Source organism: Mesoplodon densirostris, chromosome 13, assembly GCF_025265405.1.
Source record: "Mesoplodon densirostris isolate mMesDen1 chromosome 13, mMesDen1 primary haplotype, whole genome shotgun sequence".
In the NCBI taxonomy this organism is placed as follows: Eukaryota; Metazoa; Chordata; class Mammalia; order Artiodactyla; family Ziphiidae; genus Mesoplodon; species Mesoplodon densirostris.
Genome location: NC_082673.1, coordinates 89,865,110 through 89,880,181, shown reverse-complemented (window position 1 = coordinate 89,880,181; position 15,072 = coordinate 89,865,110). Strand labels below are relative to the sequence as shown.

At 40.6% G+C, this 15,072-nt stretch overlaps 1 protein-coding gene and 1 pseudogene across 3 annotated transcripts in view; one reads left to right on the top strand and one right to left on the bottom strand.

Annotated features, from left to right (window-relative positions):
* TRAPPC9 (trafficking protein particle complex subunit 9) overlaps positions 1–15,072 on the top strand; it is a 515,472-nt gene that overhangs the window by 28,533 nt on the left and 471,867 nt on the right. For 2 of the 3 annotated variants that reach the window (XM_060116028.1, XM_060116027.1), the window contains exon 5: positions 8,638–8,664. The exons of the other annotated variant lie outside the window; for it this stretch is intronic. In XM_060116028.1, the coding sequence (XP_059972011.1) occupies positions 8,638–8,664 (27 nt within the window). The remainder of the gene's footprint in view (positions 1–8,637; positions 8,665–15,072) is intronic. 3 annotated transcript variants of the gene reach the window in all.
* LOC132500939 (large ribosomal subunit protein eL31-like) lies at positions 11,381–11,755 on the bottom strand (annotated as a pseudogene).

Genomic DNA, 15,072 nt, shown 5'->3' with positions numbered 1-15,072 from the left:
ATAGCAAAGAATGCAGAGATCAAGGCTATAGACAAAACTACTAGGTGTTTTTTGAACTATGAGATTTTTACAGATCTTTTTCCCCCCAAAGAGAAGGCCCACGGCCGTTGATGTGTATTGGATGGGGAAATGCCTTCAATGTCTTTTTCCCCTGAATTATACCATCCCCGTCACCAGCAAAGACCGCAGAGACGACCTCTATGAGCCGGTCAGTGTAGCCACTCAGTCTGAATCTGGGTGCACTCTTTGTAGAACTGCTTAGATGAATCATTGGTGGTCCTTGAAGATGTTTTATCTTCCTTCAGCAGACTGTTCCTAACGGTTTTAGTGGGGTCTCAGTTATTGGAGAGGAAAGTAAAGCGGGCTGAGAAGTGATAGAGAAAGTCCTCAGACGGGAATGTCTCTGCTCCCTGCTTTCCTGGGCTTCAGTTCTGACTTGAGATGCCTCCCGTCGGTGCTCGCCACCTGTGTTTATCCCGTGTTGTTGTAACTGCTGTCTGTGCTATGAGATTCCAGCATTTCAGGTCCTCTTGTCCCCTCCCGCCAGCGGCCAAGTGCGAAAATATCCAACACACAGGTGACAGCTGTTTTATCTTCTCCTTAGAAGAAAGTCTGCTCTCTCCCTGGGGGTGCCTTTTGTTGAAGGTTGTTTTATTTTATTCTTTCCCTGCTACTTGAAGAGTTATAATGCGTTGAGACTGTTCTACTCGTGTGATTAGTGAGACTCTGGAGCCTTTTTAGGGTGATGTTTCACTTTCTCCCTTGCTGAAGATGGGCAAAGAAAGTTTTAAGCCTGAAGAAGTGCTCCGTCTGCAGTAGAGAAATGTCTTTATTTAGCTGTGCGTGGTGTGAAATACTTGAGAACTTTTTACTGTTGAAGACAGTCTGTGGAGAAGAACATCCAGTGAAGCTTGGATGAGAGCTGGAAGAGCAGCGCTGATGGCATTTAGGTTGGAAATGATTTTACCACCTTTCAGGCATTAAAGGGTCCAGAGCCATGAACGGATTTGCTATCATGAGTATATATGTTGCTTCATCTTGGATATTCATTTCAAGATTAGTCAGTTTGTAGTGGCAGCCTCATCTCACATCAGGAATTTATGGTATCTACTCTTTGAGGTGAAGACCAGACCAAACTGATTATTTAATATTCTCCCTTGAATTTATATCTCAGGTTCCTTTTTCACCAGCAAAATAGCAGGCTACAGATGTCATTTAATGCCCATGTGACCTGGAGCAAGTTTAATCTCTCTGTGCCTCAATTTCCTTATTTGTGAAGTGGGGGAGGTAATAATTGTACTTACCTCGGAGGGTTCTTGTGAAGGCTGCATGAGATACACATATAAAGGACCTACAACAGTCCCAGCCGGTGCTGGATAAATGTTAGCAGCCATTATTGTTATCAGTATTATTATTGTTGATTGTCAGGTAGTTTTAAGACTTGGTCATATGAATTCATGAATAGTGTTAAGAGACTCTAGACATCTCAGATCCCCTTTACATAGTTTTCAAGATTTCCTCTGAGAAAAGGGAATTTTCCCCCCTCTTAAAACTGAATTTAGTTTCAAAAAAGAATTCTGTACTCCCTAAGTCTTTTTGCTTTAATTCTCCTTTTGTTTAAATTTTTTAAAAAAAACTTCACTTTCTTAGTATTCAGAGTATTCAAGGTTATTCAAAACTTGGTTTATTAAAAAATCAATAGGACATTCTGCAATCAATCCAAAAGGAAATGCTTATTGACTTACAAATGTTTCTCCTTTATGGTTATTTGTACTTTTTGGACTAGCTTCATTTATTAATAGTAAGCATTATCATCCCGAATTATTGAAATAGCTATGAATGATTTGGCATCTACCCTTGGCCAGGTTGTGCTAAATGCTTTCCTTACAGGTGTTTGAGGGTAGTTATCAGTAACTCCTTTTTGCAGGTGAGGGATTGAGGTCTAAAGCGATGGGGTAACTTGCCCCAGATCACGCAACTGGCAGCGGCAGACTCGGGGCTGGAACCAGGCTGGGGTGACTGCACAGTATGCATCCTTAATTGCTCCTCTAATCAGCCTCCCGTTGACTGGTTTCCCAAACTCCTGTGAGTTCATAAATGACTGATTTTAGTGATCTCAACCTGACGAGGCCTTGAAAGAAGAGGTATCAGTGGGAATATGAGACAGAGTGGCATAGACTAACATTGTACATTTTCACAAGTGTTTTATTCTCAGCTAATGACCTACAAAGTTAGTATTTTTTATTTTAACTCTGGAAGCACTAAAAAAACATAAAAAATGATTACAGTGCAAAAGAGAAGTGAGCTTTGAAAATCCAACCATTGCTAATAACTTACCGCTTGTTTTTCTCTAGTGAGGCTTGTCGAGAGAAAAAGTTATAAAGACTGAACTGCTTTTATGTAGTCTTTAGTACGGAGGAAAAGATTAAGCCACTGAAAATTGAGAGAAAGTAAAAATCTTTACTCTTTTCTTTCCTTATGATGAATATGTTAAGTTGATTTTATGGTTTAAGTATATATTTCCTCATTTGTGCAATTTGAATAATGTTATTTACCTAGTCAGACTGTGAGTTAGATACCTTGCACAAAGCACCCAAGAGATTCTCAGTAAAAATTTGCTGTCACAATGACAGATAGTTTAGAAGGATCAGCTCTGAATACTGAAGAGGGTGGTTTATTTCTGATGCATATTCAGTGTGTATATACATATGATATATATAATGTGACTTAAAGTGATATGGATTCGGTTAATTTTTTTAGTCCAGTATGAAGTTTTGATGAGAGTGTCATCCTAGTAAGATAGGGACTAGCTAAATTGTCTTCAGCTGAAGAACTTGAAGATTATTTGTACAGAATGTATATTTTTACAACTCAGAGTTCATATTGCCATGTAATCATCCACTAGAACCTTTAAATTGCTAGGAATTTGACCACAGCCTTTATGTTTAGAAAAATCAGTATTGATTATTTTCAGAGAATAAGCTTATCTCTTTTGTGATTGAAGAAGGTTTTGATTTTTTCTTCCTGTACCCTTAATAAGTTTTATTTATTTATTTATTTTTTAAGAAAGAAAATGGAAAATTTTATTCAAGCCAAATTTGAGGATTTTATAAAACCTGGGAAGAGCATCTCAGAAAGCTCTGAGACCAATTCTGCCTGTTAGAAGTCAAGGCACAGTTATATGAGTTTTTTGAGACAAGAGAGCTGTACATTTAATGACGTGTTGACAGTTTACACAATCCAGATCTGAGCATCATCATGGCAGTGGGTCGTGTGTCCTCTTACAAGATAAAGACGGAATGTTATCTTTTAAGGAATTGCCTTGTTGATGCTAGGAGAATGCTGCTTTTTTTGATTGAGCAGGTATTTTTGCTGCTGGGGGAGGTAAATAATCAAAACGTTGATTTGACATCTGTCACTTTTCCTTTATAGAGGGAATAAAAGTGGAGCTCATGCTATTTTATTTATTTATTATTTTAAAATTATTTTAAAATTTAAAAAATTTTTTTATTTAACATCTTTATTGGAGTATAATTGCTTTACAATGTTGTGTTAGTTTCTGCGGCATAACAAAGTGAATCAGCTATATGTATACATATATCCCCATATCCCCTCCCTCTTTATTTTAATATATAAATAAGTGTTCTGTATTTCAACAAAATTATATGATTTGTAGTTAAATGCTCTTTGGGAAGTATTTTGCAAGACAGATTATCTACTGTTGGAAACATGCAGACATGACTTTTATGAATATAGAACTAGTACAGCTAGCTAGTGTAAAACAAAGGGACCGGGAGGGCTTTGCTGCTGATTGCTAGGAGGATGGATCCTGGGTCTCAGTCTCTCTGTCTGTAAAATGAAGAGGCTGGACTGGATTCCTACTTCTAAGATTAATTTCCATGAGCCTATGTCTTTTGTTTATATTCAGGAGTGTTAACAATTTCAGATTACATACTGAATACCACTCCCTTCCCTGAAGCAGAATTCAGTTATGAGCTAGATAAGCTTTTAGTTATAGGCTCTGAGCATCCTATTTATAAAAACCTTACTGATCGTTTCTTATTATACAGGCAATTTTTGTGTTGTATCTTTTACAGCAACCTGGACAGCCTTTTTGGCCATAGGTGGCGCTGTTGCACCTTTTAAAAGTCTTAATTTTCCTGTTTGTGGAAGAAGACTTAACCCACGTTCCTTTAATTTGACTTCTTTGTTTAATGCTTCAGGATAGCACAGTGTTCATTATGTCTGGATACCTGGACAAATTATTCTAGTTATATCTTCTTTTTATTCTATCATCTCAGTGTGAAAATTTCAGACTTGCTGTGCAAACAATGGCGAAATTGTACTTTTCTTCCAGTATTAGAAACCAGTGAGCCATGATTTTATAAAACAGATAGAAGTGGTCCCTGGAGCACCTTAAAGCTGAAAAATGTACTGAACTCCCTGAGTATTGAACCCACTGCTGTGTGTTAATTAGTGGGAGGTGATTTCGTTGCTGTATGAAGGAGCGTAGTTTTTTGACTTGGGTTTGAATGCACATGCTACCACTTAGCCATGCGAACTTGAGTCAGTTCTTTCTGAGTTTTTCCCTTGTCTGTAACATAGGGACACTTATACCTGCTTTGTAGAATTGTGAGAATAAGAAATTCTGTAAAGTGTTCAGCACAGTGGTTATCTCAAAAGAGCTCAAACCCTTAGCTATTGTTTTGTATGAAGCCATCATTTTATATAGTCTTTAGCAATTACTAAGGAATTAAAATAGAAAAAGCTGGTTTTATGACGAAAGATCCAATTAAGAAATGAGTAAAATATTTGAAGAGGGTCAGTACTTCCTGTACTCATAATTTAGCAGCAGCATCAGAATTAGGGCTGTTATACAGTCACCCTGAATGTTAAGCCACAGAATTTTTGGCTAATTAGTATATGTTGGGGCCTAAGTGGGCCCAGTAACTACACTCCTCTTTTCTCCACCAGCCAACTGAGAGATGAGACGAGAGAGGAGGCAGCGGGAGGTAAACGTCTCCTTTGTTACTGGTAAAGCCACATTCTCCATGGACTTTAGGGCTTCGGGGAAATGGGTGTCTTAATACCCTATCCCGGAACTAGAGAGACTCACGCAGTCGCAGGCAGCTCTGGGCCACAGTGGGCCTTCCTATGAGGGGACCTGTCCCCGTCATGCTCAGGGCTCTCATGTCACAAAGCTGAGCATCCTGGGTGCTTCCTGAGGGTGGCCAGCACCCGGGGGGAAAGAACGGTTTCCCGTGCCCCACTTGTCTCCCAGACTCCCTGAGCCCACTCCTCACTCCACTTGTGTGAGGAGGGCTAGCCGTGGGCCAGGGGTCAGGAGTGTTGAGGGAGAAGCCCTCCTCATGGCCCAGAGGAGTGGGGAGGAAGCGTCCCCTCCCTCGGTTTGAACAGGTCATGGAGTGGAACAGAAGGGTGCTCCCCGGGAGTTTATAAATAGAGAAATAAGGATGTCCTCTGTGACTTAAACTAGCAAGGAAACATTAAAGATGATTAGAAGGGAGACAGGCGGGGTATGTTTCATAGTTAACATTTGTTGGGCACCTAAAATGTGGTGCATACTTTTCTAAGCACTTTGCAGAAACTAATTTAATCCTTTGATCCTCACAACAGCCAAGTGAGGTAGGTTTGATTATTTTCCCAACCTTACAGATGTGGAAATTGAGGCACAGAGAGGGTAAGTAATTTGACCAAGGTCACAGAGCTAGTAAGTGGCAGAGCTGGTATTTAAACCCTGGCAGTCTGGCTTCCAGGCTCTCAGAGATGGGCTTTGGGTTTTTAGAGGTATCGCCCTGTCTGTGGATCTCTATGTACATCTGTCCATCGGTCAGCCTGGAAAGGGTGGGAAAGAGAGAGTTACACAAGTGCTCACAGCTGTGCCTCGGCCACTGTCCATGCACCGTGACCAGCATTCATTGTGGTCTAGGCAGCAGGTCTGTCCCCGTAACAGAAGTTTAGTCCATCAAGTTAATCTAGGAAATCCCTCTTGCTCTGCATCTGTCCTTGCTTGCCATGTGGCCTCCTGCCTAGGATTGGGCCGTTGGGGAGCAAATGTGCTGATTGTTGAACTCCGATATTTTAGTCTGATTGATAATTTTATGTCTCCTGTTACATTAATAAGTTAAACCTCTGTTTCTTTTCTTTTCTTTTTTTTTTTTTTGGTCACACCCTGTGGCATGCATGATCTTAGTTCCCTGACCAGGGATCGAACCCATGCCCTCTGTATGGGGAGCGTGGAGTCTTAACCACGGGCTGCCAGGGAAGTCCCGGCCTCTGGTTTTCTTACACCAGTCGCTTATGAATTTGGTTGATGTGAAATCAGTCCATTGGAGGCTGATGATGCTGATAATATAATTTCTGAGCACATTGAGGTACTCCTGTCTGTGGGGACCTGGCTGGAGGGTGCTCCTTTTTCTCACTGTGGTTTCTTCAGACAGCACCAATTATTATCTCCCCACCCCCTCACACACACAATGAGGTGAGAAGCCTTCGGAGTAGGCCAGATAATCAGATAGCAAAGTCGACCAGTCAGTAGACTGTCGCGTACCTAGAAGTGGGTTTAATAAAAGGAAAGGGCTTCCAGGGAGTCCAGTTAGATGTTAAAGTTCATCTGGTAAAAGCTGTCCATTTTTTGTGGTTGAGCTTGTTCTTTGCTGTTCGAAAAGATTGGATTAGATGGATTAGCTTAAAAGGCAGAAGAGGATCGTTTCAGGTGGTATTAATACATCCACACCAGTGAGAAGTGATAGTTGACCGCCTGTGTGAGGCATGAGACAGAAAGATTTTTACAAACTTCATTGAACAACCTTAAAAGCTCTGCAATCTCAGTGTACTTAGCATGGGGCCCGGTTCATCCCTGGCTGCCCTAAGAGGTCGAGTAATTGATGATTGTGATTATCACTCTGAGGCATCGAAAAAGTCTCAATCGTATTACCTATTCAAAGGACATGGCACAGTATAATATATTTGACCAGGTTTTTCACTGAACAGGACGTTTTTAGCACTATCTGGAAATCTCACATTCCCCAAGTTTCCACACAGCTCAGTGTCCCCTCAGTGCAGATCTGTCAGCACTCGTCGTGGGCATGTTGTGGAGTGTGTGATGGTGCAGCATCCCTGGCTCCGCATCTGCACTGCAGGCTTTCTCATCCCCATCTACCTTGTAGGGTTGCCCTGACAATCACACGTGATGGTTGTCAAGAATTGTGTTTGGCATATAGTCAGTATCCAATAGAAAGCACCTGTTTTTTATTATAATCGTGGCTTCTAGATTGCAGTGGTTTTTAGTCTGCATGTAAAAATGGAGATTGCAATACACAAAGTAGCTCTTAAGTAGCATCATGGGACCTATTCTCTATGGACGATTGAAAACATGCTATTTCAGTAAGAATATATGTTATTGGGACATACCTTTCTGAATCTTGTTAACATGTTTAAAAATGATCATAGCTGGGCTTCCCTGGTGGCGCAGTGGTTGGGGGTCCGCCCGCCGAGGCAGGGGACACGGGTTCGTGCCCCGGTCCGGGAAGATCCCACATGCCGCGGGGCGGCTGGGCCCGTGAGCCATGGCCGCTGAGGCTGCGCGTCCGGAGCCTGTGCTCCGCGACGGGAGAGGCCACAACAGTGAGAGGTCCACGTACCGCAAAAAAAGAAAAAAAAAATGATCATAGCTAATGATAAGCAGGACTCTTTTTTTTTTTTTTGTGGTACGCGGGCCTCTCACTGTTGTGGCCTCTCCCGTCGCAGAGCACAGGCTCCGGACGCGCAGCCTCAGCGGCCATGGCTCACGGGCCCAGCCGCCCCGCGGCATGTGGGATCTTCCCGGACCGGGGCACGAACCCGTGTCCCCTGCCTCGGCGGGCGGACCCCCAACCACTGCGCCACCAGGGAAGCCCAAGCAGGACTCATGAACCCAGTTCCTCTTAGGGTATGTTTTGCCATCATGGGAAATTACACTCTATAGAGAAGGCTAATTGGGTCTCGTTGATATTTGGATGGTTTAATAGATGATCAAGGCTTTGCTTCTTGATAATAAAGAAGTTAACTGTTTTGTGTTGTAAACTAACTACAGAGCTTTCTTCTAGAAGTTGGAAATCCTTAGCTTGTGAAATGTCCAGTAAATCATTGTGTATGTGTGTCTGTGTCTGTGTGAACGTGTGTGTGTGCGTGCGCACGCGTGTGATTTTAGGAAGGAGAAATAAGTTCCATATAGCCTTCTGATACCTTTCTTCTCCAGGCCAAGGTGTGGGCGTATATTTATACAAATAAATTGATATTCTTCTGTCACTTGGCTTATTTGTGGGAATAAGAAATTCTCATACTTGTTTCAAAAGAGTTAGGGAGTATAAGCTTGGAAAGTGGGAAGGGAGAGAGATAGGGAAGCACTTTACAGTTTGTGCAGGATATGAGGAATAGTTTTTCTTTTCTTTTTTTCCTTCTAAAGCATAAAGGCACTGAATTGTAACATACTGTTGCTCAGAATTGCTTTTCTGATCAGATACAAGTGTCTCAGCATTTTTGAGGCTATGTGAATTATGAAATGTGATTTAGCAGTTATCTTTAAAAGTAGTTTTGTTTTTCAAATAAAAGACCATAATCTGTTCTTTCTTCCAGGGGCACAAGAAGTTCTCATTGATCCAGGTACATGATCTATGTGCTTAGTTTCTTTTGGTTATTTTTTTAAGTGCTTGTTTCATGGTGGTGTGAATGAATGGTTAAAATTTCTGGATTATGATCTTTGGAACATACTGATTTAAGTAACTTTAAATCAGAACTGTTACAAACCTGATTGTTGTTTGTTCCTTGTTTCATGGGACACCCTATTGATTTATGTTGTTTGTTGAAGAGGGAAATTCTTCCTCTAGCATGGTTAAGTGAATGATTTGCAGTGTGCCTTTAAAATTCTCTGAATGCATTGAGCATGCCTGTCCAGTGAATTTTGAACTTACTCATAGTAATGACTTTGCTCTGATTCTGTGGCTTATGCTCCTCTCAATGTGAATTTGAATTCTCTGTTGCATTTTGTATGTGTGTTCTTAACAGGGAAAGACATTTTGCATTTTTTACAGAGGTGCGTTTTCCTTTCCCCTCTTAATGCCTTCTGTAATTAATACAGCAAAAATCTCTTTTATTGCAGTGCTTAATTATTTCATAACGAGCTCTATTGTTTTCTGCCTTAATCAGACAATGACAAAGAACAATAATAAAAAATGAAAACCCTCCCTTCCTTTGAAGGATGGAAATCAGATGGTCATGCTTATGCATGCTTTGTGACCAACACATTTACTTTCATCTCATTGTGTATCTTGATTTTGAAATGAAATTGATTCAGGTTTGTAGATTTTTGTTTTAACATTTGTGTTGCATTCTTTCTCTAGGCTGATGTTTCCTGATGGAGCTTGTGGAAAGTGTTTTGCTTCCTAGAGGAAGGAAAACAAATATTTTGCTTTGTTTTTAGGAGACCTGAGTTGCTGATGAGAAAGCAGTTGAGGGCAGGCTGAGGAACTGAATGATACTCCCTCACCTCCCGTCCAAAACTGATGAACGATGAAATCAGTGTTAGATGTATTGGTATTTGAGCAATAGAAGTTAATGAGCCCAGACTGGCTAGTTATGCCTGATGGAAAGTACAGGATTCACTCGTAGGAGAATTAGGTGCTTTACCAAGTAGAGGTAGCTTAGAGCTGTCAGAAAAATCAGTCATATGTTGAGATTAAAAAAGGAATATAATATTTTTTATTTCTGAAACTTTTCAAAATAAGCTTGTATAGAGCTGAAATTGAGTTTCGAGTGCTGGGAGTAAAGTCAGCGTGGTCCTGTGGGGCTGTTGTCCAGGGAGAGGGTGAGGCTGGCAGGAAAGGACTCAGAGCCAGGGTTTGGCATCCCAGGACGCCCTCTATCACGGTTCCAAGTGAGAAGCATGAAGCATGCAGACTCTGTCTTCTTCCCCGAGGGAGAGCAAGGAGAGAGTTGAGATTCTGCCCCCCGCCAGTTCACCTGGAGCCCTTCTAGCCTCTGCTCACAGGGCTTGTCCCAGGACTGGCCGCAGCCTTCTCTTCACTTGCCAATGTCTCATCTGCCTTTCAGACGTTAGTCTCTTCTTCTCTGCCCTTTGAACCCTGGCACATGTGTTGGTGGGTAATCACTTCACGACTCCTGGGAGCAGTGTGCTGTGACTCTGCTTAGTCTCTGCTAATGTTCTCTCGGGGTGGCAAAATTGTTCGGCTCTATAGAAAACCCAGCACGAAATTGTATCGCTTTCATTTTATTTTTGAACTTTAAATGGATAAATTATTTGAAGGAAGCTGTTTCAGAGTTTTTGCTGCCTGCTTTCCCCACAATCATTTCAAAGGTCAGAAGGAGGAGATTGACCGTCTCGGGAAGAAGTTCTCCAATCACTTCTAGCAGCTCAGCTTCTGAGCCCTTGATGGGCATTTGAAACAGAATGCTTCTTGGTGTCACACTGTTGTTTCTTGTAATTTCTGAATATTGCATGTACATTCAACAGCTCTTTCAAGTGAAGTGATCTTTTGTCCAATTTCAGTTAACTCAAATTTGCTTTTCCCATTTTAATGTTGACAGGAGTTTCTTCTTCCTATAATGAAAATTAGCAATTTGCACTTACTACTTGAAGGCACTGGTCCGAGGTGCTTTTTTTTCTTAACAGTTTTAATACAATTTACCCATTAAAATATACAGAGGTTTTTACTCTATGACCAGAGTTGTGTATCACCATCAATCCTGGACATTTTCATCACCCCAGCAAGAAGCCGCATACAGATTATCAGTCACCGCCCATTTCCCCCATCCTCTCCCAGCCCCAGGCAACCACTCTTCTGTCTCTGGATTTGCCTGTTCTGGACATTTCGTAGCAATGGAATCATACAACTTGTAGTCTTTTATGACCGACTTCTTTCACTTAGCATAATGTTTTCAAGGTTTGTCCGTGTCGTACCACGGATCAGTACTTCATGTTTTGTTTTTGCTGAATAATATTTCACCATGTGGATAGACCACTTTTTGTTTACCCCTTTATCAGCTGATGGACATTTGGGTGGTTTCTACTTTTTGGCCGTTATGAGTAATGGTGCTGTTAACATTCATATATGTTTTTATGTGGACATACGTTTTCAGTTCTCTTATGTATATGCCTAGGAATTAGAATTACAGGGTCATACGGTAACTAAATGTTTAACCGTTTGAGGAACTGCCAGATTGTTTTCCAAAGTGGTTGTGCTGTTTTACTTTCTCAGCAGCAAGTGTATGAGAGTTCCAATTTCTCTATGTCCCCATCAATGCTTGTTATTAACTTTTCTTTTTTTTTGGCAGTTCTATAACTTTACTTAACAACCAACAGTTAGTTCTCATCCACATGAACTGTCTTTAGGTTTTTGATAATGGTGACAGGTACACAGGTAGCCAAAGAACAGAACTTGTTTGGTGCATCTTCGTCTTTATGGTGTTTTCTGGACAGCTGCACATGGATACACTACGGGACATTCCTTATTCCTTTGGCCCAGACAGCTTTGTTGAGCCTGGTGTCAATGCGCACATCTGGAATTCCCATCTCCTTCATGGCAAATTTCCGGATTTCTTTGAGTGCCCGAGGGGCATGCTTCTTGAAACCCACTCCAGGGATGCTCTTGTGGACGTTGAGGGTGTATTTTCTGGTCATCACCTTGTTGACGGCAGACTGGCCCTTCTTCTTGCCACCCTTCCTTGAGGGAGCCATCTAAACCCAGTCGACGAGAAGGCTCAGAGTGGAGTGGGACAAAGCCAAGCCAAGTCCTCCCTCTCAGCCGGCCTCATGCAACCGCCCTCGGGGCTCCTGGAGCCCCAGGTCAGGGTGTTATCATCTTTTTGATTATAGCTGTTCTAGTGAGGGTGAAATGGTTTCTCCTTGTAGGTTTTTTTTGTTGTCATTTAAAATGGAAATCGAATTTTTATTTGTATTTGTATTTGTGTATATTTACTAATGTTAAAATATCATAAAAGTTTGCCATAATATATATATATTTTTTTCTTTTAAAAAAATTTTTATTGGAGTATAGTTGATTTACAATGTTGTGTTAGTTTCGGGTGTACAGCAAAGTGAATCAGTTACACATATACATATATCCACTCTTTTTTAAGATTCTTTTCCCATATAGGCCATTATGGAGAATTGAGTATAGTTCCCTGTGCTACACAGTAGGTTCTTTTTAGTTATCTATTTTATATATATAGTAATGTGGATATGTCAGTCCCAATCTCCCAATTTATCCCTCCCCCCACATCCCCTGGTAACCATAAGTTTGTTTTCTACATCTGTGACTCCTGTTTTGTAAATAAGTTCATTTGTACCCTTTTTTTAGATTCCACATATAAGCATTATCATATGATATTTGTCTTTCTGTGTCTGACTTTACTCAGTATCACAGTCTCTAGGTCCATCCACGTGGCTGCAAATGGCATTATTACATTATTTTTTTACGGCTGAGTAATATTCCATTGTCTGTGCGTACCATCTCTTCTTTATCCATTCTCTGTTGAGGGACATTTAGGTTGCTTCCATGTCTGGGCTATTGTAAATAGTGCAGCAATGAACATAGGGGTGTGTGTATCTTTTCAGATTATGGTTTTCTCCACCTCCTTGTAGTTTTGATTTGATTTCCCTTATAGCTATTGATATTGAGCATCTTTTTCTTTTTTTTTTTTTTTTCCGGTACGCGGGCCTCTCACTGTTGTGGCCTCTCCCGTTGTGGAGCGCAGGCTCCAGACATGCAGGCTCAGCGGCCATGGCTCATGGGCCCAGCCTCTCCGCAGCATGTGGGATCTTCCCGGACCGGGGCACGAACCTTCATCGGCAGGCAGACTCTCAACCCCTGTGCCACCAGGGAAGCCCTCCAGCTTTCTTTTGATTTCCATCTGCATGGAATATCTTTTTCCATCCCCTCGCTTTCAGTGTGTATGTGTCCCTAGGTCTGACGTGGGTCTCTTGTAGACAGCATATGTACAGGTCTTGTTTTTGTATCCATTCAGCCAGTCTATGTCTTTTGGTTGGAGCATTTAATCCATTTACATTTAAGGTAATTATATGTATGTTCCTATTACCATTTTCTTAATTGTTTTGGGTTTGTTACTGTAGGTCTTTTCCTTCTTTTGTGTTTCCTGCCTTGAGAAGTTCCTTTAGCATTTATTGTAAAGCTGGTTTGGTGGTGCTGAATTCTCTTAACTTTTGCTTGTCTGTAAAGGGTTTAATTTCTCCGTTGAATCTGAATGAGATCCTTTCTGGATCACTGAAAGGTCTTTTCAGATCGTTTATCCATTTTTAATTGAGTTATTTGTCTTTTTATTGTTGAGTTGCAAGATTTCTTTTTATATTGTAGATACAAGTTCCTTATCAGATATATGGTTTACAAAAATTTTCTCCTATTCTGTGTGTTGTTTTTTCACTTTGTTGATGGTGTCCTTTGAAGCTTAGAAGTTTTAAGTTTTGATGAAGTCCACTTTATCTAACTTTTCTTTGTTGCTTGTGCTTTTGGTGTCATATCTAAGATCTGAGGTATTTTAAAAGCAATTTAATTCTTACAACAGTTCTAGGAGGTAGGTACTGTTGTTATCCCCAATCTATAGATAAGGAAACTGAAATGCAGAAAAGTTCATTGACTTGTTATGGGTACAGCTAGTTAGTGGTGATGTGGGAATTCACACCCACACATTTGTCTCCAGCGTCTGTTCTCTTAACCACCATACTCTATTCCTTTCTATAGGAATGGTTAATTAAAAAGCCTTTATTACTTCTTTGATTTCTTACTAATTTTTTCTCATTAGGGACCTCATCTCTTCCTTTATAATACTTTGCAGAACTCAGTGTAGTTTTATTTTAGGTCTAATGTAGGCAGCATTGCTATCAGTTAATACCGCATTACTTACCCTCCAGTGATGATTGTTGCTAATTGACCTAAGAAAGTCATACTTAACTCTTTTTTGGTCATTACACTAAAAGAAGAGTCATGGCTACCGAATGCTCTAAGAAAGTAGATGATTTATTTTATTTTGCTAACCAATGAAAGAAAAACCTAGGGTTGACAAAGGTTGTAAATTTTCCAGAATAGGGTCATTGTCTTCCTTATATTTCATTTTGTTTGGTCACAGTGTCTAGATAGTGCCTTATTGTCTGGCAGATTAGTTAGAGCATGGTGCTCATGAATCATTGTAATGACAGAATTTTGACAACAGTATCTGTTGTTTCACAAGAGAAAAGATAATATTGAAATACTGCTCAGATTTATTTTAAAAGCTTGGAATTTTGAGAAGAGTTCCACAAACCATACAAAGGTATTTTCATTAATTTTAGCTCTATCGTAGACACGTTATGGTTACATAGCAGAGTAAATTTATGAACTGGATTTGACAGGAGAAGTGTAATATTGATTATTTGTTTTAATTAAAATATTATGCTTTGGGGCTTCCCTGGTGGCGCAGTGGTTGAGAATCTGCCTGCCAATGCAGGGGACATGGGTTCCAGCCCTGGTCTGGGAAGATCCCACATGCCGTGGAGCAACTAGGCCCGTGAGCCACAACTACTGAGCCTGCGCGTCTGGAGCTTGTGCTCCACAACAAGAGAGGCCGCGACAGTGGGAGGCCCGCACACCGCGATGAAGAGTGGCCCCCACTCGCGGCAACTAGAGAAAGTCCTCGCACAGAAACAAAGACCCAACATAGCCAAAAATAAATAAACAAACAAACAAATAAATAAATAAAATTTAAAAAAATATATTATGCTTTGGATAAAGTAATTTAGTGCCCATGAATGAACAAAAATAAGTTTGCATTTATGTATGACAGGGTGGCAGCCTTCCTACATATAGATGTTTTGATCTGTTTTTTGGAGTATTTTTATAGCTTTTCAGCAATGTTCTAACTTTACAATTCTATTTTTTATTATTTTTTAATATTAATTAAAATTTTTTTGTTTATTTATTTAATTTTGGCCTCATTGGCTCTTCATTGCTGCTTGGGGGCTTTGTCTAGTTGCGGTGAGTGGGGGCTACCCTTGTTATTCTC